At 54.0% G+C, this 19,644-nt stretch overlaps 3 protein-coding genes across 5 annotated transcripts; 2 read left to right on the top strand and 1 right to left on the bottom strand.

Annotated features, from left to right (window-relative positions):
* The first annotated feature begins 55 nt into the window (after window positions 1-55).
* Window positions 56-10,056, top strand: SKIC2 (SKI2 subunit of superkiller complex). Its single transcript, XM_007110091.3, has 28 exons — window positions 56-158; window positions 236-339; window positions 1,149-1,258; window positions 1,358-1,475; window positions 1,567-1,681; window positions 1,786-1,860; window positions 2,157-2,210; window positions 2,312-2,502; window positions 2,666-2,794; window positions 3,013-3,158; window positions 3,516-3,662; window positions 3,794-3,878; window positions 4,059-4,165; window positions 4,502-4,648; window positions 4,726-4,822; window positions 5,008-5,220; window positions 5,303-5,413; window positions 6,530-6,760; window positions 7,113-7,250; window positions 7,401-7,538; window positions 7,681-7,785; window positions 8,127-8,274; window positions 8,369-8,495; window positions 8,618-8,828; window positions 8,979-9,089; window positions 9,163-9,381; window positions 9,566-9,706; window positions 9,802-10,056. The coding sequence occupies exons 1-28, from the start codon at window positions 137-139 to the stop codon at window positions 10,000-10,002; spliced, it is 3,741 nt and encodes a 1,246-aa protein (XP_007110153.2). The 5' UTR covers window positions 56-136; the 3' UTR covers window positions 10,003-10,056.
* Window positions 10,057-10,098: 42 nt separating this feature from the next.
* On the bottom strand, window positions 10,099-12,458 carry DXO (decapping exoribonuclease). The gene is made up of 7 exons (XM_007110089.4): window positions 12,210-12,458; window positions 11,600-12,001; window positions 11,201-11,436; window positions 10,895-11,114; window positions 10,636-10,771; window positions 10,396-10,490; window positions 10,099-10,310 (listed from the first exon to the last, which is right to left on the bottom strand). The coding sequence occupies exons 2-7, from the start codon at window positions 11,953-11,955 to the stop codon at window positions 10,160-10,162; spliced, it is 1,194 nt and encodes a 397-aa protein (XP_007110151.2). The 5' UTR covers window positions 11,956-12,001; window positions 12,210-12,458; the 3' UTR covers window positions 10,099-10,159.
* A 155-nt stretch (window positions 12,459-12,613) lies between these two features.
* Window positions 12,614-19,056, top strand: WHR1 (winged helix repair factor 1). Of its 3 annotated transcripts, none has more exons than XM_024121730.3 (7): window positions 12,614-12,839; window positions 12,997-13,133; window positions 16,674-16,769; window positions 17,059-17,198; window positions 18,048-18,145; window positions 18,257-18,404; window positions 18,608-19,056. In XM_024121730.3, the coding sequence occupies exons 1-7, from the start codon at window positions 12,740-12,742 to the stop codon at window positions 18,651-18,653; spliced, it is 765 nt and encodes a 254-aa protein (XP_023977498.2). In that variant the 5' UTR covers window positions 12,614-12,739; the 3' UTR covers window positions 18,654-19,056. The 3 variants fall into 3 exon arrangements, with proteins under 3 accessions (XP_023977498.2, XP_054936151.1, XP_054936152.1); XM_055080176.1 differs by having other exon boundaries at window positions 16,560-16,769; window positions 18,608-19,040; XM_055080177.1 differs by lacking the exon at window positions 17,059-17,198 and having other exon boundaries at window positions 16,560-16,783; window positions 18,608-19,040.
* The last annotated feature ends 588 nt before the right edge of the window (window positions 19,057-19,644 follow it).

Raw genomic sequence — 19,644 nt, 5'->3', positions numbered from 1 at the left:
CGGTTTGGGCCCGCCCCTCGGTAGCGCTCATCCCCGCCCCCCGGAGGCGTTGTGCCGGAAGTCGCTTCTACTTCCGCCGTTTCGGCTCCTCCCTGCACTTCCGGGCTGCCAGGTAGCTGCCGTGGGTGGCTCCAGGATGATGGAGACGGAGCGAATCGGTGAGGGGCAGGGGGTGGAAAGGAGGAGTAGACAAGGAATGACCCTTGACCCCTGACCTGTGACCTTTCCCCCGTAGTGCTACCTCCCCCAGATCCTCTGGACCTGCCTCTTCGGGCAGTAGAGCTGGGATGCACAGGGCGTTGGGAGCTGCTGAATGTGCCTGGGGCTCCAGAGAGCACCGTGAGTGACTTTTGACCCTAACCTTGACCCTCATTGAACTTAAAACCTCCTTCACCCTCCTCACAGTAGGATCTAACTTGACCTGGCTCTCCTGGCTCTGGACGCCTGTCATCCGGGCCTAGACAGGTGCTGGACAGACTCCCAACCCCGTGGACCTGCTGTGGGTCAGAGCCCATGGGAGGACAGAGCTGGAAGCCCTGGGGATACCTTAACTCTGAGAACTGCTCTTTCAAATGTGTCTTTTCTCCTTGGAGTCTTTTTCTCTCTCCAGGGCACTTGTTGGTGTCTGAGATGCTAGCCTTTGAGCACCTGGCTCTTCATCCTTCGGTCTGGGACCCCTTTTCCTAAAAAACTACTAGTAGGGGATCTTTTTCATTTTTTATTGGAATATAATTGCTTTACAATGTTGGGTTAGTTTCTGCTGTACCACGAAGTGAATCAACTATATGTATACATATAACCCCTCCCTCTTGGACCTCTCTCCCATCCCCCACCCCCATTACGCTCATCTAGGTCATCACAGAGCACCGAGCTGAGTGGGGGAGCTTTTTTAAAATACAAATTCTTAGGTCCATAGATTCTGAAATCCAAAATATGTATTATTAACCAGCACCCCAGGTAATTCAGTTGCAGGCCATTTGTCCTGTAAAGCAGAACCACCTTTGGAAAATAGTCCTTCAGCCTGATTGTCCTAGTCTGTCTGGGACATCTCCCATTTCTGATCTAAGTATGAATCCTATCACCTTCTCTTTGCTCTGTGTCTTACTCTCTTCTCTTACCTCATGCGTGTCATCTTGCCCTTGTTCCAGCTTCCCCACGGCCTCCCTCCCTGTGCCCCGGATCTGCAGCAAGAAGCAGAGCAGCTGTTTCTGTCATCTCCAGCCTGGCTGCCTCTGCACGGTTTGGAGCACTCAGCCCGGTGAGGGGTCTAGAGGGGCCTGGACTAGGGAGATGGGTCCCTGAAGAAAGCTGGGACAGAGGAGAAAGAAGACCTGAAAATTACTTTCCTTCTGTCCAGAAAATGGCAGAGGAAGATGGATCCTTGGTCTCTCCTGGCCACGCTGGGGGCCCCAGTCCCCTCCGACCTACAGGCCCAAAGACACCCAACCACAGGCCAGATACTAGGCTACAAGGAGGTAAGAGGTCACGGGCCACGAGAAGCAGGGCTGGGAAAAGGGGAGTCAGAGGCAAGGTCAGCCTCACTGGCGCTCTGATCTCTTGCATCAGGTCTTGCTAGAGAATACAAACCTGTCGGCCACGACCTCCTTGTCTCTTCGCCGGCCACCTGGGCCCATCTCCCAGTCCCTGTGGGGGAATCCAACACAGTACCCTTTCTGGCCAGGTGACGCTTGTGGAAATGGGATGGTAGGGAAGGAAGCGCTTAGTCTCCACCCCTCCTGTGTCAGTCCCACCCCATGAATCCCTGTTTGTCCAACCTCTCCCCAGGTGGAATGGATGAGCCCACCATAACAGATCTGAGCACTCGGGAGGAGGCTGAGGAGGAGATAGACTTTGAGAAGGGTGAGGTGGTGCCAGCATGGACCCTTGGGAGGTAGGGCTCTGAGTCTGGGCCCTGAGGAAGAGGGGCCCGGGCCTGTCACTGGGTCCTTGCTAGCTCTTCCATTTCTCTGAGCAAATTAGGAAAAGGTACCCCTTCCATAACAACCTTTACTGTCATCTATTGGAAAATTGTCACGATAAATATCCGCAACTGCAACGTCTATGCTGTGAAGGACGTCCTTTAGGTTAACGTACCATGTGACTTACACAGCAGTGTGCGAGAGCCCAGATTCTCTCTCTCTGTCCCTGTCCTCCAGATCTTCTTACTGTTCCACCTGGCTTCAAGAAAGGCGTGGAGTTTGCACCAGAGGGTGAGTTTTAGTTTTGAGATGGGGGCGTAGGGGAAGTGGTGCCCTTCGTCTTCAGAGCAGAGGTGGACATGACCAGGTCTCCTTTTTGCCTTGCTCCTCAGATCACCCGGCTCCAGCTCCCGGCTTGCTCAGCCTCAGCCGTCTGCTGGAGCCCCTGGATTTGGGTGGGGGCGATGAGGATGAGAGTGAGGCAGTGGGACAACCAGGCGGTCCCAGACGGGACACTGTTTCAGCCTCTCCCTGCAGCGCTCCCCTGGCCCGAGCAAGCAGCTTGGAGAACCTAGTGTTGCAGGTTGGTGGTTCTGGGAGGTTGAGGCAGGAAAGAAGGGTCTTGTCACAGACAGGGTGGGCTGGCCTGGTTGGGTCCAAGGGGAAGACTGGAGCATCTTTTGGGAGGAGTGGTAACAGCTTTCTGACTGTATCTTTATTGACCCTACACCCCTTTCCCCTTCCAGGAAGCATCCACAGCTGTAGCTCCCCCAGAGCCTCCCAAGCCCCCTCCTCAGGAGCAGTGGGCCATTTCCGTGGATGTCACCTCCCCTGTCGATGATTTCTACCGACTCATTCCCCAGCCAGCCTTCCGGGTAGTGTGGCCCAGTCCTCACATGCTCCCCCACCTCCTCGCAGCCCACTCCCTGTCTCCTCTACCCACCAGAGGCCAGATGCCTTCAGGCCAGCTTGGACCTCAGTCCCAGACTTGCCTCACTCTGGCCTTCTCCCCGCTGCCCTGAATGTCCCATGAGCTGGAGGCAGGAAGACCCCTCTCCCTTCTCCAGCCCCCATCTATTTCTCTCTCCTACAGTGGGCGTTTGAGCCAGATGTGTTTCAGAAACAGGCCATCCTGCACTTGGAACGGCATGACTCCGTCTTTGTCGCGGCTCACACGTCCGCGGGGAAGACGGTTGTGGCTGAATACGCCATCGCCCTTGCCCAGAAACACATGACGCGGTACAGTCCCGTCCCCAGCTTCCCCTTCACCAGCCCTTTTCTCTCCTGCAACCTTTCTAAGTCTCATCTCTTCTCCACCTCCCTACCTCATCCTTTAGATGAGAGTTTTGGGGGAGAAACTGAGGCAGGGGTCCAGAGGGAAATGAGAAAGCGTGGGGAGTTTAGTTAGTTTCGGAAGGGATTGGGGGACAGAATTTTTCCTGGGTAATTCCATGAAGGGAAACATGAGGGAAGTTAGGGTGAAGGGGGGGGCGCCTGAGCTCTGTGGCATGCTTCTGGGAAGGCTCAGGGTGGGAGAGGAGGTGCTGACCACGAGTCAGTGTGGAGGGGCCGGCTAATTTCATGCTCTTCTCCCAGCACCATCTATACTTCGCCCATCAAGGCTCTGAGCAACCAGAAGTTCCGGGACTTCCGAAACACATTTGGGGATGTGGGACTTCTCACCGGGGACGTGCAGCTGCACCCAGAGGCCTCTTGCCTCATTATGACAACAGAGATCCTTCGGTGAGAGATGGGCACTCGACACGGGTGGATTTTTGGTCAGGAAGGTGAGGCTGCTCTGGAGAGCATGTTGGCTGAGTTGAGGGTAGAGACAGGAGCCACTGGGAAGTCAGCCTTGGGTCTCTTTCTTCCAGCTCCATGCTATACAGTGGCTCGGATGTCATCCGAGACCTGGAGTGGGTCATCTTTGATGAGGTTCACTACATCAACGATGCTGAGGTAAGGGGACGGGGTCCCCAGATCCTGGCAGTCCTCTCCTGTGGGGTTGGTTCAGCAGCTCCTCTATTCCACACACCCCGCGAACCTCACTGCCTCCTTTGCCCCGACACGGAACCCTGTGCCACTTCCTAGGGGCAGAAGGGCAGCCCCCTCTGAGCTGTCTTCCCTCCCTGTGTGCAGCGCGGGGTCGTGTGGGAGGAGGTGCTTATCATGCTCCCTGACCACGTCTCCATCATCCTTCTGAGTGCTACCGTCCCCAACGCCCTTGAATTTGCTGACTGGATTGGGTGAGATGTGTGTCCTGGGGTGCTTGGGTGAAGGGGGCTGTAGCATTCCTCAGTCGGGGCTGGGGGCGTAGACTATCACAGCAGGGAGAGTGGTCAGGCCTTGTGGGTGGGGATGAGAAAGGGGTGCGGCCGGGGAACATTTCCACCTTGGGAGGCTGAGGGATCCCACCTGGGTCTAGATCACTTCGCAAGTTGAGAGACAGGATGACGGGGGACAGCCTTGCAGTCCAGCTCCCAGAAAAGACTGGGTGAAGCCAGAGTGGGGGAAGATGGTGGGGATGTGGGTTCCTTCCCGCACTCCCACCCCTGATCTGCTGTCTTCTCCTCCTCACTCAGGCGGCTGAAGCGTCGCCAGATCTATGTGATCAGCACTGTTGCTCGCCCAGTCCCCCTGGAGCATTATCTCTTCACGGGGAACAGCCCCAAGACCCAGGGGGAGCTCTTCCTGTTGCTGGACTCCCGAGGCACCTTCCACACAAAGGGGTAAGCCTGAGTCTCGGGAAGAGTCAGGGCTGGGCCCAGCTGGGTGTGACCGATCGCCGCCCCTCCCCCTGCCCCAGGTACTATGCGGCTGTGGAGGCCAAGAAGGAGCGGATGAGCAAACACGCCCAGACCTTTGGGGCCAAGCAGCCCACGCATCAGGGGGGGCCTGCACAGGTGAGAACTGGCAGGCTTTGTACCTGCCACCACCTGTTTCTCCCGTGTCCTTGCTGCCCTCATCCCCCAGGTGTTTGGAGTTGAGCTTTGAGCACTGCCCGATTTGACTCGGCTTCAGTTCCCGCCACTTCGGCCCCCACTGGTTCAGGGACTCAGTCTCCACTCCCTTCTCCCCACTTCCCCAGGACCGTGGTGTGTACCTGTCCCTCCTGGCCTCCCTCCGCACCCGTGCGCAGCTGCCCGTGGTGGTGTTCACCTTCTCCCGTGGCCGCTGTGATGAGCAGGCCTCGGGCCTCACCTCCCTTGACCTCACCACGAGTTCAGAGAAGAGTGAGATTCACCTCTTCCTGCAGCGCTGCCTCGCTCGCCTCCGAGGCTCTGACCGCCAGCTGCCCCAGGTAAGGAGGGGGGACTCAGAGACTGGTGGGGATTGGGTGTTCCATGACCCCATCTCTGATCTTGGGCCTCGGCCCCCAACAGGTCCTGCACATGTCTGAACTCCTGCACCGCGGCCTGGGTGTGCACCACAGTGGCATCCTGCCCATCCTCAAGGAGATCGTGGAGATGCTTTTCAGCCGTGGCCTGGTCAAGGTGCACATGCTGGTGGGAGAGGGACTCCCCAAGGCATTCGTTGCCCACTTAGGGGAGAGGCAAGCTTTTAGGCAGGACAGTGCACTGGTTATGGTTAAGAACTTGGGCTCTGGCTCCAGGCTGCCTGGGTGTAAATCCCAGCTCCACCACTTACTCACTGTGTGACCCTGGGCAGATTACTTAAACCTCCCTGAACTGTAGATTTCACATTTTAAGATGGAGGCGTATGAGGTATGAACACGCAGTGTTCGGAAGAGAAACCCAGAAAGCTAGCAAACTTGTGAAGGTCATTAGTCGTCAGAAGAACGCAAATTGAAATACTCGCAAGATAGGACTTTACAGTTACTAGACTGGTAAAATATAGGAAAGTGGCTAATGCCAAGTGTTGCCCAAGACGTAGGAGACTGCAGGATTACAGGAACCCTTGTACAGGTGTGGCCAGTCTGAAGTGCATCCTGGCACTCTGGAGGCAAAAATAAGTATATACATACTCTTTGTCCCAAAATTCCACTCCTGAGTGTAAATCACAATGAAATTCTCACCCTGGTCATTGAGGGAACACGCCTGCTCTTCCTTTGTTGGCTGTAGTCTTGTGGCAGGGTGTTGGCGGTATCCCTTCACTGGGAGAGCCGGTAGGTAGTGTACAGCATGCACCACACAGAGTGTTCTGCAGCAGTTGCAAGCAGCGGATTAGATGCAACCACAGGAACACGGATGGATGTTGAAAACACTACATGGAAGAAAAGAAGAAAACAGAAGGAGATATGTAATCGCCTTTACGGCAAATTGTAAATTATACACAAAACAAGACACGTTTTATAAAACACATGCACGCAAAAATGTACGTGTTAAATACAGCGGGATGATTGATAGTGGGGGGATGGGAGTGGGATATAGGGGGTAAAAGGAAAGGAACAGGTAGCTAAATAAATACAACAAAGAAAGCGATAGTACATACCGTAGATTTGCCTTGAGAGTTAAATGAGGTCCTGTGAGTTAACCGTCTGGGACTGTGCCCGGTGCCTTCTTAGCCTTGGCTACCAAGTGAGGTGGGCTTGGCCAGGGCCGCGCCACAGCTGCGTGGAGCGCCTTTGCTGATCGTCTCCCCCGTCCCAGGTCTTGTTTGCCACGGAGACCTTCGCCATGGGTGTAAATATGCCAGCCCGGACGGTGGTGTTTGACTCCACGCGTAAGCACGATGGCTCCACCTTCCGGGACCTGCTCCCTGGGGAGTATGTGCAGATGGCAGGCCGGGCGGGCCGGAGGGGCCTGGACCCCACAGGCACTGTCATCCTGCTCTGCAAGGGCCGTGTGCCCGAGATGGCGGACCTGCACCGCATGATGATGGTGAGCTGAGGCAGCGTGAGGCCAGCTTGGGCACCTGCTAGATTCTGCCAACCCTCTTCCCTTCTCCCCTCTTTCTACTATCCTTTTCCCTGGGAGAAGCCGGGGTAGGAGTGAGCAAATCCAAGGATGAGATTGGATCTCCTCTCCTCTAGTCTTTTTCCACTGTGAATATGGAGCTAGGTGGGACCTTGGAGAGTCTTATTTATTTAGTCTCACTCCCTTGTTTTGCAGAGGTGAGTGAGCAGTTTGTCTAGGGCCCCGTGGTTGCGGAGCTGGGACTAGAGCTGCTGGCAGTAGAGCAGCCGAGCAGCGGGTCTCCCCTCGCCTCACTGGCTTCTTTGGCCCGGCCCAGGGGAAGCCGTCCCAGTTGCAGTCCCAGTTCCGCCTCACGTACACCATGATCCTCAACCTGCTGCGGGTGGATGCCCTCAGGGTGGAGGACATGATGAAGAGGAGCTTCTCTGAGTTTCCATCCCGCAAGGACAGCAAGGTGAGGAGGTGGGCGTGACCAGGCTGCTGTGAAGGACGTGGACAAGGGAAGCCAGGCCTGGACGAGATGGGCATCCAGAGGCCGGTGGGTGAAAGTGGAGGGTTCTGGGCCTGGAGACTCTTGCTGCACACCCACATTGGCTTCTCCCAGGCCCATGAACAGACTCTGGCTGAACTGACCAAGCGGCTGGAGGCCTTGGAGGAGCCTGATGTAACTGGCCAACTCGTTGACCTGCCTGAGTATTACAGCTGCGGGGAGGAACTGACAGAGACCCGGAGCCTGATCCAGGTAAGTGCGTGTGAGTGTTGGGGGCAGGGGTGGCAGACAGGGAGGAAGAGACTGTGACACTTCGGGTACTCCTGAACTTAGTCCTAGTGTCTCTGTGACACTTCCTCCCTTTATTCCCTCTCTTCACGTCCCTGCCCTTCAGCGACGCATCATAGAGTCTGTGAATGGGCTGAAATCTCTCTCAGCGGGAAGGGTGGTGATTGTGAAGAATCAGAAGCATCACAACGCACTGGGTGTGATCCTTCAGGTGAGGGCAATGGGAATTTGAAGCCCAGAGGCCGGGAGGGAGGGGCGAGCCCTTTCTCCATCTTCCCCACTTGGTGAGGGGCCGGTTGTATTCACCAGTGCTCTCATTTTTCCCTCGAGTCCTCCTTTCCCATCCCATGCCCACCACTTCATGCTCACCTCCTTGTCCTTACCCCAAGCTCTGCCCCCAGAGTCTGCTCCCATCACTTGACTTGGTTACCAGTCCATACTGGTGGGCTCTGCATGGCTGCACCACGATCCCTGCCTGAGGTTGGTGATCTGGTCTCTGCCTTTGATGTCCACTCTTCACACTGCCCTGTCCTGGCCTCCCCGCCTCCCCAGGTCTCCTCGAGCTCCACCAGCAGAGTATTCACGACTCTGGTCTTGTGTGATAAGCCCATGTCCAAGGACCCGCAGGAGAGGGGGCCAGCCTCCCCCGATGTGCCCTACCCAGATGACCTCGTGGGATTCAAGCTGTTCCTGCCTGAAGGTGAGAGTGGGACAGACGGCCGAGTTCCTGACAGCAGCACAGTTGGGATGCCTGGGCCCACGGCAAGGTCTGACCCTGCTCTCTCCTTTCACAGGGCCCTGTGACCACACTGTGGCCAAGCTCCAGCCAGGAGATGTGGCTGCCATCACCACCAAGGTGCTCCGGCTGAATGGGGAGAAGATCTTGGAGGACTTCAGCAAGAGGCAGCAACCAAAATTCAAGTCAGAGATGCTGGGCCGGGGGGACCATGTGATGGGGGGTGGGGAGGTGTGGTTGGGCAGGCGCCCGCAGCCTGAGGAAGAGAAGCCTCTGCCCCAGGTCCCAAGACCTGCTCCTTTCTCAGGAAGGAGCCTCCCTCTGCGGCCGCGACAACTGCTGTCCAGGAACTACTACGTCTGGCTCAGGCCCACCCAGCAGGACCCCCTACCCTTGACCCTGTCAATGACCTGCAGCTCAAGGATGTGTCGGTGGTAGAGGCGGGGCTCCGGGTCCGGAAGCTGGAGGAGCTGATCCGGGGGGCTCAGTGTGTACACAGTCCCCGTTTCCCTGCCCAGGTAGGTCCCTGGATGCTAGCTTCCAAGCTGGGAGGGGGACTTTTCCTCTCGTCCCCTGTAGACTGGCCACCCCCATCGCAGCCCTTGTCCTCAGTGCGCCCGTGCTGAGGGCGAGGAGGCTAACATGCTCCTGCCGGTGGTTCCCTGTAGTACCTGAAGCTGCGGGAACGGATGCAGATACAGAAGGAGATGGAGCGGCTGCGCTTCCTGCTGTCGGATCAGTCGCTGCTGCTGCTCACTGAGTACCACCAGCGAGTAGAGGTGGGAGGGCAGAGATGGGGCTGGGGGGCTAGCGAGGAGGTCTGCAGGCTCCCAACGCCCACCGTCCTTCCAGGTGCTCCGAACCCTGGGGTACGTAGATGAAGCGGGCACCGTGAAGCTGGCAGGGCGGGTGGCTTGTGCCATGAGCAGCCATGAGCTGCTCCTCACTGAACTCATGTTTGACAACGCGCTGAGCGCCCTTCGGCCCGAGGAGATCGCGGCCCTGCTCTCCGGCCTGGTCTGCCAGAGCCCCGGGGACCCTAGTGATCAGCTCCCAAGCACCCTCAAACAGGTAGGGGACGCCCACCCCCGTCCCACCCTCGGCCGTGGCACTCCCAGTCCTCGTCCCCGTGTATTCCCCACGTGCCCCATCCAGCCCTGTAAGTGCCCCGAAGAGCTGGAATTGTTTCTTCCTTGATCTGGGTCTCCTTCCTGGAGTAGGAAGGCAGGGCTTAACCTCTCCTCCCCATCTGCAGGGGGTGGAACGTGTCCGGGCCGTGGCCAAGCGGATCGGTGAGGTGCAGATGGCCTGTGGCTTGAACCAGACAGTGGAGGAATTTGTGGGAGAGCTGAATTTTGGCCTGGTCGAGGTTGTGTACGAGTGGGCCCGGGGCATGGTGAGTAGCTGGGGTTTGGGGCTTTGTGGACAGCTGACTGGGGAGAGGCTGCCCAGGCCCTACCGTATTCAGTCCCCACCCTACTTCCCCCACAGCCCTTCTCTGAGTTGGCAGGGCTCTCGGGGACCCCCGAGGGCCTGGTGGTCCGCTGCATCCAACGCCTGGCCGAGATGTGTCGCTCGCTTCGGGGGGCGGCCCGCCTGGTGGGCGAGCCTGTGCTAGGTGCCAAGATGGAAACGGCAGCCACCCTGCTGCGGAGGGACATTGTCTTTGCAGCCAGCCTCTACACCCAGTGAATGACCCCTGTGTAATAACGTAACAATAAAACAGCAAACCACCTGTGTGAACCTGAGGTGTTGGGCAGGGATGACAGCTCAAAAGACAGCAGGGAGAACCACCTAGAAATATGCCTTTATCTGTGCACACAGAAACAGGACCAGCCCCTGTGAAGCATCAGTCCTTGGGGGAGGGTGTCTTGGGGGGTGACAGGAGGTCCTGGGTCATGGCTTCAACGTACCACGTAGGCAGGAAGGCATGGGGTGCGTCTCGATGTTCAGACACTGTGACTGGGCTGCCAGGCTCCCAGGAGAAGAGGTAGACGAGCCTGCGGGGCAGATGGAGTCCTGAGTTGAGGGCTGGAGGCCGAGCTTCTGGGACCCAGAGGGGAGGGGCAGAGCTGAATGCCTCACCTGGGGTCATCCTGGACAACTGTGTTCTGGGCAAAGCTAAGGAAGGCAGCACAGAAGTTCATGCACACGGAGGGATTCCAGCCATCATGGTCATTCTGGAGAAAGCCCAGGAGGAGGCAGAAGACTGGCATTGAGGGCGAGGGTGGGAGAAGGGGAAGGTGGACTACAGGTCCCTGGACACTGGACCTGTGGTCTTGGCACAGGGGGATACAGGTGGGAGCTGTGACACCATTGCCTTACCCTGACGTATTCAAACATCTCCATGGTACGAAAGGTCTTGAGGGAACAGACAAAACCCTCTGGGTTACGGAAGCCAGCAACAACATTTGGGACCCCCGGAAGGAACGACTGAGCCCACCATTTCAGGAGCTTCCGTCTGTCAGGAAAGGCAAGGGGTCAGTGGGACCCCTCCACCACCCTCCAGCCTCCTCCTCTTCCCCCAAGTCCCTTTCCCAGCTGTCAATCCTAGGCTCTCAACCTGCCCACCCCCATCCTGAACCTGTAGAAGCTCTTCCGTTGGCCAGGGCTGTGCATCTCCTTGGAGGTCTTGAGCTCCACATAGCAGGTGGGGGGCTGTGTGCTTGGGGCCTGGGGGTCTATGCAGTCTACCTCCCCGGAGAAGAGCAGAGGATGGTTTCCCAGGCGGCTGCGTAGCACAGAGCAGAAAGCCACGTTGGTGTTGACCTCCCCAGAGGGATCTGTGGCGCCTCCAGGTTTGTCTGCACGAGGGGAGAAACAGCAGCAGGGCTGGGGTCTCAGTCTCTGGGGAAGGGGGAGTGGGCCACAGAGCTGGGGCAATTCTCACCTGCACACATGTACTGCTCGAACTTGTACCCCATGTACATAAGCTCCTGGAGAAGGGGTGGCCGGGTAAGCCTCTGAGCCCGAGCAGCCGGCGTCTCTACCTCACTCAAGTACAGCGTCCCCTGGAACCGGGAGGCCGCCAGCTGCCAGCCTTCCTGCCGCTCATATGGTGTCGTCAGCAACTTTGTCAGGTGCCCCCGCCACGTCACTATGGCCCCTGCCAGCCAGCCTGGACCCCTGAGAGGGAGGAGTTAAGGGCTGGAAGTCTGACACAAGCATTAGCGCACACGGCTCCTCCAAAGAATAGCCTAAGGGCTGACCCCACTCCCCCTTTGGCTCTCCCAATTTTAGAGAGTAGGTGTAGGTCTCTAGAGCTACTTGTGTGCTATGCTTTGCTCACCCCTCTAGCCGGCCTCGGTGCTCCAGGACCCAGCATAGCAGGTGGTCCAGCCTCTCTTGGACCTCTTCATCCCGGGGCCGGTATCGATCAGGGTATCCGTCTCTGAGGTCAAAGTTGGGGCTTTGACCATTAGTGGGAGGTGGGCAGTAGTACCGCAAGGCTCGAGCATCTCCATGGTACTGGCGTTGTGCATCCAGGGAAAAGCAACCCAGTTCAGAAGGGCGCCGGTAGAAGGGAAATGGTCCAACGTAGAGGGCAGGGTCTGTGGGCAGTGAGAGTGCTGGGAGGAGGAGCTTGTTCCAAGGCTCAGCTACCTCTAGCTTTCCGGCTCGTCTCTTGGTCCTTCTGGACTCCATGAGGTCCTGAGAGACCACGGGAAATTTCCCTTTTTAAAGAGAAGGGCTGGAGAAGAGAGACTTCTAGTCAGGACTGAGCGAGCCTCCTGATGGCCAGGCTCTGGCTTTGAAACATGCAGGCCCCATGTCCTCAAACAGAACCATAGCCAGGTGCACATCACACCTTTTCCCTTGACCTATACCCCCACCCCCAGTTCCTCCAAACGCAGTGAGGTTAGGAAGGATGTTTGGGCTCAGATCAAGGATCTGGTTACCTCAAATCCCGCCAACCTCGACTTCCACCTTCACAGAGCTATGACGTCATGGCAGGTACGTCACAAGTCGAAGAGGGACGCAAAGGTAGTCCGCCCCCCGACTCCCGCTCTCGATGACGCAATCACTCAGCGACAGTGGCGGCCTAACCCTTCTGGGGGTGGGGGGAGCCTGTGCGCTTTACACCAGGAGGGAGATCACAGCGTGGCCACCGGCGCCCCTCCGCACCTCCCAGGCTTCCCCGGACGTGAGGCTCTCAGAGGAAGCCAATCAGCAGCGGACGTGGGGCCTCAGCCAATGAGGGTGGCGCTGGTATCTGCATTGGCACCGCCCCTTCCAGCAAGGGCCAAAGGGATGACAAGTTGACGCCCCTTTCGTCACCACGTCGGCCTACTAAGACCGGGCTGACTGCTCTCTAAGGAGGCACGCCCGGGGAGCCCGTGCGTCACTGCTCTGCGCCGGGTGACTATTTTCGTGTTCTCTTCCTTCAATATCTATCTACCTCTTCCCTGCATCCATAGGATCCCGGGATATGAGCCGGAAGAGGCATCGCTTGGTCCCGGAGGCCTTCGGACAGAAGAGGCGGCGAGAAGGAGGGGATGTAGAGGCAGATCCTTTGCGGGGAGAGTCAGGTAACTATGGCAACCCCGGGGCGAGGCTAAAGACCCCCAGCTGGGAGCGGCCTAGCCTCTGGTAACCCTGTATGTTGGGACAACAGCGCCCCCAGGGTCGTACCCCCGCTTCTCCCCGCCCCGCTTCACGTCTCAGTGACCCGGTCTCTCCTCCCAGGGTCTGCGCGCGCGGCGGTTGCGGAGCTAGTGCGGCTGTTCCCGCGAGTCCTGTTTGAGGATGCGCTACCGCCCATCGCGCTGAGGAGCCAGGTGTACAGCCTAGTGCCCGACCGGACGGTGGCTGACCGGCAGCTGGTGAGGGGCGTCAGAGCGACCGACCGAAGGCGCTTCCGTGCCTTGCGGGCACTTACGAGGTTCTCCCCATCACTCACTCGGTCCACCAGCTATTCTGCCATTCAGCAAGCGTTGGTCCTTTCTGGGCCAGGCATTGGGCCAGGCACTGCGGTGCCAAGGAGAATGCTACAGAGAGCGTGCCAAATCATGAAGGTGGAAGAGCGAAGCTTTTGGAGAAACTGAGTCACCGGGCGTGGTTCGAGCCTACAGCGCTAGGAATGCAGGCAGACGTCAGATTAGGACAGACCTTGTACATCAGTATTTCCATCTTCCATTGAAGGCGGTGAGCTGGTAGAGAATGTTCAACAGGAGAGAGAACGGTGTTTTGCATGGATTGGAAGCGGTGAGATGAGGTAGGGAGATCAATTAGGAAGATATTGCAGCTGAGAACAGGTGAAGGCCTAAATTAGGGCAGCGTATAGGGAGGGAGAGGATGGGTGAGGAATGTGGAGAGTGGGGAAGAGGGAGGAATCCAGAATATCTTTCGGATTTTCTGGATGACTGAGTAGTTGGTGGAGTGAATAGAGTAGGAGAACATTGAATTGTTGGGGGCAGATGATGTGTTTGATTTTGCACAAGTTGAGTTGGAGGTGCTTGTGGGGCATCCAAAGGCAACTGTGCAGTAGACAGTTGGGTGAGGGTTTGGAGAATTCTGGGCCACTGATACAGAACTGGAAGTCATCGAGATGTGAGTAGTTGTTCAGTCTGTGGATGTGGGTGAGATTGGTAGGAAGAGGGAGGAGAGGAGCGGTTTTTAACCTTTTCACAAACTTTAGAAGATACTGAAAGCTATGGCTCTCTCTCCAGAAAAATGCATATATGCCATATATATATATGGCATATGTACAATTTGGGGGGCAGAGGGTTGTTTCACAGATCCTCTGAGGCCAAAGGTTAAGGACCCCAGGTTTGCAGTGACAGATAATAGAGCCAAATTCCCAATGCCGGGAGATACTAGCGTTTAAGGCAGTGTTTCTCAAAGTATGTCCTGAGTTTTGCATGTACCAAATTACCTGGACTGCTTATTCAAAACTACAGGTTCCTGGGACTCTCTCAGTGCGAATGAAGTAAGATTTCTTGAGGTAGGACCTTGGAATCTACATTTTAAAGCTACTGCCCCAAGTGATTCTTAATGTGCCTTAAAATTTGTGGTTCAGTGGCAGTGTTAGAACCTGTGATTCAAGGCGGTGGTCTGTGATGAGGTCAAGTAAAATAATATCCAGTTGGATTTAGCAATTGGCAACCTGTCAGGAAGAAAGAAGAGAAGAAAAGGCAGTTGGAGACTAGCTCCAGTCTCTTAAGGGAGCAAGTCAGAAGCACTCCTTAGAGAGTATTTGTTGTTTTTAACTTATTGGTGTTAGCTTAAATTTTAGAAAAGCTTTAAAATTGCACAAAAGAAAATATAAACACACACAATTTAAAAAATGTTTATAAAGCAAATACCCACTTAACCATCACCCAAGTCAGACTGTACAACACAGCCAACGACCCACATATATCGTTCTGTGATCAAAATGTCTTAAGTCCCTGGGAGGTGACATACTTGGCTGGTATGATAATCATTCCCTTGGTTTTCCTTATACCATCTATATGTTTATCCATAAACAATATAGCTTAGTTACCTACTTTTGAACTTGATATAAACAAAATCATACCATATGTATTTATTTACATCTTGTTTCATTAGATGAATATTTTTGAGATTTATCCAAGTTGTTACATGTAGCTATAGTTAATTCATCTTCATAGATTTCCGTTTTATGAATATATCCCATTTTGTCCATTCTAGTGGAAAAAATTGTATTTTTTAAGAATTTGTCAATTTCATCTAAATTTTCAAATTTATTGGCATGAAGTTTGTAATCTCATTTTATTGTCTGTAGAATCTTGAGTGATGATCCTTTTTTCATTCTTTATATTGGTTATCTGCTTTTTCTAGGTTCCCCTTTCCCCCTTTTCTCTTGGTCAGTCTCACCAGGGTTTATCAATTTTAATAGTCTTTCAAAGAATTATCATTTAGCTTTGTTGCTCTCTCTTGCATGCATATTTTCCATTTCATTTATGTTTCCCCTCTACTGTTGGGTTTATTTTACTTTCTTTCCCCCATTAATTTTTATCCTCTATTCTTTTCTAATAGATGCATGTCGAGCGGTAGTTTCCCCCTAAGTACTGAAATATATCTGTATCATCTGTGAAGTTTTGGTATATGTTTTCATTATCATTCATTTCAAAATATCTTCTAATTTCCTTTGTGACTTTTTTCTTTGACTTACTGGGTTGATTAGAAATGTATGTCTTACTTCATAAACATTTTCTAATTACCTTGTTGTTAATGATTTCTGGCATAAATGATATTATGGCCAGAGAACGTACACAATATGATTTCAGTCATTTGAAGCTTATTGAGACATGCTTTGTGCTATATGGTCAGTTTTGCTAAATATCCTATATGTTTGAAAAGAATGTGCATTATTCAGTTACTAATTTCTTAGTAACTAAAATTATTGAAATCTTTCATTTCCTCACTGATTACTATTTTGTCTGTTCTATGAGTTTATACGAGTTGGATTAATGTACTTTTGTGATTGTGGTTTTGTTACTGGCTCTTCAAATATTTCCCATACCTTATTATCTCTTTTCTTTTTTTTTTTTTTTTTTTAAATTTTGTTTATTTATTTATTTATTTTTGGCTGCGTTGGGTCTTCGTGAGCGGGGGCTACTCTTCATCGTGGGCTTCTCATTGCGGTGGCTTCTCTTGTTGAGGAGCACGGGCTCTAGGCGCACGGGCTTCAGTAGTTGTGGCTCGAGGGCTCTAGAGCGCAGGCTCGGTAGTTGTGGTGCACGGGCTTAGTTGCTCCGCGGCATGTGGGATCTTCCTGGACCAGGGCTCGAACCCGTGTCCCCTGCATTGGCAGGCGGATTCTTAACCACCGTGCCACCAGGGAAGTCCCCCAATTACTTCTATGAGTTCTTGTTTTCACTTAGATATTATATTAGCCTGGTAATTCCTTATTATCTTGTGAGCTCTTTAATGCTTAAACAATTTTTAAATAATATTTTATGCAGCATTTTACTTAATTTTCAGTGGGTGAGTTAGTCTTGCTATATTCCTGGAAACACAAGTCCTGGTTTATTTTTATTTGTTTTAAACATTTTATCCCATATTCCTCTCCACCTTCTCCACCCAAAATCTAGACTGTTAATCCTTGAGGGCAGGGCCCATGTCTTAATCACTATTTTATCTTAGTATCTGCCTATGATTGGTCTTAGAAAATATGTATTGATTGTTTAACAGATAACTGATAAGGTGGGTGGGTGAAAGACTAATTGGAAGAGACTATTTGGTGATACACTTGATTCTCTCCCCGTAATTTTTCCTTTACTTAGAGAAAAAACTCCCCAATACTTGAAAACAAAATCTCCCTGCACAGAAGTGTCCAGAGTACAGCAGACCATCTTACCCTGACACCTTTCTTTTCATTGTCATCTCTGTGGAGACAGAAGGCGCTTCAAGAGCAGGGGGAGATCAGAATCATCCAACTAGGCTTCGACTTGGACGCCCAAGGAATCATCTTCACTGAGGACTATAGGACCAGAGTGCGTGTGACTGTGTGTGTCATGGGGGCCGGGGGAGGGGGTACAGGGAAATTAGGGAGTGGAAATAAAAAGAAGAGAGACAAGTCCCCCACCTCACATCTCACAGAGAGGGCATAGGTCTCTGGTAAGTATTGGTATGAGGGAGAGGAAGAAGAGGAAGAGGAAAAGCATGAGAGGTAGAAGGACCTGAGCGGGAGGAAAAACATAGGAAGAGAAATGTTGTCCTGGGGATAGAGGTCAGTGGGGGGTGACAGTGGGACCAGACCTTGTGTCTCATTTCTGGTTCCAGGTCCTCAAGGCTTGTGATGGCCGCCCATACGCTGGCGCAGTGCAGAAGTTTCTGGCTTCAGTACTTCCAGCCTGTAGTGACCTTAGCTTCCAGCAGGACCAAATGACACAGACCTTTGGCTTCAGGGACCCAGAAATCACGTGAGACCTGCGGGACCAAAAGAATCAGGCATCTGGCCCCTCCCTACCTCCCTCCAGTCCCATCCAGCCTTGTCCTCTTTCTTTTGGTGAACCTGTTAAAAACGCTGACTCTTCTTTTTAATAAAATGACCTAAATTTGTGCTCCGCCCCCAAGAGAAGAGGCCTATCCCATCTGGGGCCTTAGAAGGAGCCCTGGACTAAAATTTAAGAGATCTGGGTGGCTAATCAAATAGAGAGAGAGGCCTGGTAGGAGCCATAAATGCCTGATGGGAATCATGCTGAGACCAAGGGAATAGAGAATGGTAGGAGCTGTGATGCCCCAAAAGCATTCACATTCAAAAGAGCAACAACCGGGCAAGGGCTAAATAAAAATATCATTTCAAGAGGCTGGGTCTGGCTCCAGCTCCCTACTTTGTAACCCATGGTATACTTGAAAGCATTTTATAAACTTTTTTTCGGTAAGATGTGGGAAGAGCTATGGTGAGGCGTACGTAGGTAGTGGCAGGAGCTCGGGAGAAAGGCCTCTGTTTCTCCCTTGGTGGTGGGACTGAGAGTGTGTCAGGACATGTGGTCAAGGAGGGCTTCGGAGAGGAGGAGCTGTTTTAGTGAACATGTAATAATAACAGGAGAAGAAAGAGTTGGGGGAGGGCAGTCAGGTAGGAGAACAGAGCAAGCATGGGCACGGGGCACTGAGCAGCGTGGTGTGAGCAGAGAACTGCTCCGGGCTGGGCTTCTATCATCCAGTCCCTTTGCCTGGGTGCCCAGGCTTCTGGAGACTTAGTGTCCAACGATTAGTGGGTGGGAGGAGAGAGGGTTCTCAGAGCCAATGCCTCATCTCCCCCTTCTTAGGCAGCTGGTGAATGCCGGGGTCCTCACTGTCCGAGATGCTGGAAGTTGGTGGCTAGCCGTGCCCGGAGCTGGGAGATTCATCAAATATTTTGTTAAAGGTATCCTGTCTGCAGCTCAGGCCCGCAGTCCCTCAAGAACACTTTTTGGTGACCCCTCAGGCCTCCAGGCCTTACTCACCTTTCCCCTCTCCCGTGCCACCTCTCCTCCAGGGCGCCAGGCTGTACTCGGCATGGTCCGGAAGGCCAAGTACCGGGAGCTACTCCTCTCGGAGCTCCTGGGCCGGCGGGCACCTGCCGCGGCGCGACTCGGCCTCGCTTACCACGTGCATGACCTCATTGGGTCCCAGCTGGTGGACTGGTGAGTCTCGTCCCCCAGCCTCTGGCAGGTGACAGCGCAATGACCCAAGGCTGGATTTTCTCCCCGCTCGTGCTTCATTCACTAGCAAAGCCCAGCTCCTCTCTCGTTCTCTGGGACCCGGGAACATCCCCGGCCAGATTCTGAGTTCTCCTCAGACCTTAGGCCTAGGTGTCTGGCTCCAGCCTTGTCTTTCTCTTGCACAGTGTCTCCACCACTTCTGGAACCCTCCTCCGCCTGCCAGAGACATGAGGATTCTGCTCGTCATTGCACAGCTCCCCAGAGTGGGGTGCAAGGGGCCCGGGAGTGCTGGCCGCCCTGGCTGAGACAGGGTCACCTTGGGAAGGCTTGGGAGCCAGGATGAGTGCTGGGTTTGCGTCTGTGCAGGGGGTCAGATGTGACTGCTGCTGTTTACCTGGGCTCTGACCCAGTGGGGGGTTTGGGCAGTGCTTCTCTGCCCTTCCATGGAAGTGGAGCCAGAAACGGTGCCAAGGCCATGGCTGCTGCCTTTCATGCAGCAAGGCGCTGCCATTATTCTGTCTTGGGATAGGAAGGAGGGGTTTCTGGTGAGGCTGCCGAAGGAGGACAGGGTTCTTTTCCCTACGTGTCGGGTTTAAACTGCCAAATAAAGTACTTCTGCCTGTGATATTTTCTGGATGTCTTTTGTTTAACGTGACACGTCTGTTCGGGCACCTCGTTTTGGGGGTAGAGGTAAAGCCAAAGTTGGGTCTAAGCTTTGCCTCATTGTTCAGAGATTAAAAAGGGACACTGAGGTCAATTCCCCCTCTGGGGTGCTGAGGATGTGCCTGATCTCCGAAACCACAGAATTTCTGTTAGAGGCTTCCAGAAAGCAAAAACCTAGCGTAGTTCAATTTTTCTGGGGGTTATAGTAAGAGGCAAGTCTCTCAGTACCTTGTTTGGTGGGACCAACAAAGGAGCCACGTGTCTCCAGCCGCTTGCTGAGCCATGCGGGGCCCTCCTGCACCTATCTTATGTACGTGTGTATATGCTATATGCATACACACGCCCAGACACATGCAGTAGGTGGAGGTGCCCGGGGCATTGGGATGAGAGGGGTTAACAGGGAAGGACTGAGTCGCCCTCTGGGCCATGATTTCTTCAGATTCCCTCAGAGACCCAGGTGCCCCCCTCCCAACACTGGGCCTGGGGCCAGTTGCAATTCTTGGTTGTCACGTGGTTTCCCGGCTTAGCTGGGCCAGGGGAGGAGCAAGGTCCAGAGTTA

Source organism: Physeter macrocephalus, chromosome 18 (genome assembly GCF_002837175.3).
Source record: "Physeter macrocephalus isolate SW-GA chromosome 18, ASM283717v5, whole genome shotgun sequence".
NCBI classification, from domain to species: Eukaryota; Metazoa; Chordata; class Mammalia; order Artiodactyla; family Physeteridae; genus Physeter; species Physeter macrocephalus.
The sequence above is the reverse complement of the archived record's forward strand: the minus strand, read 5'-3'. Positions and strand labels throughout refer to the sequence as shown.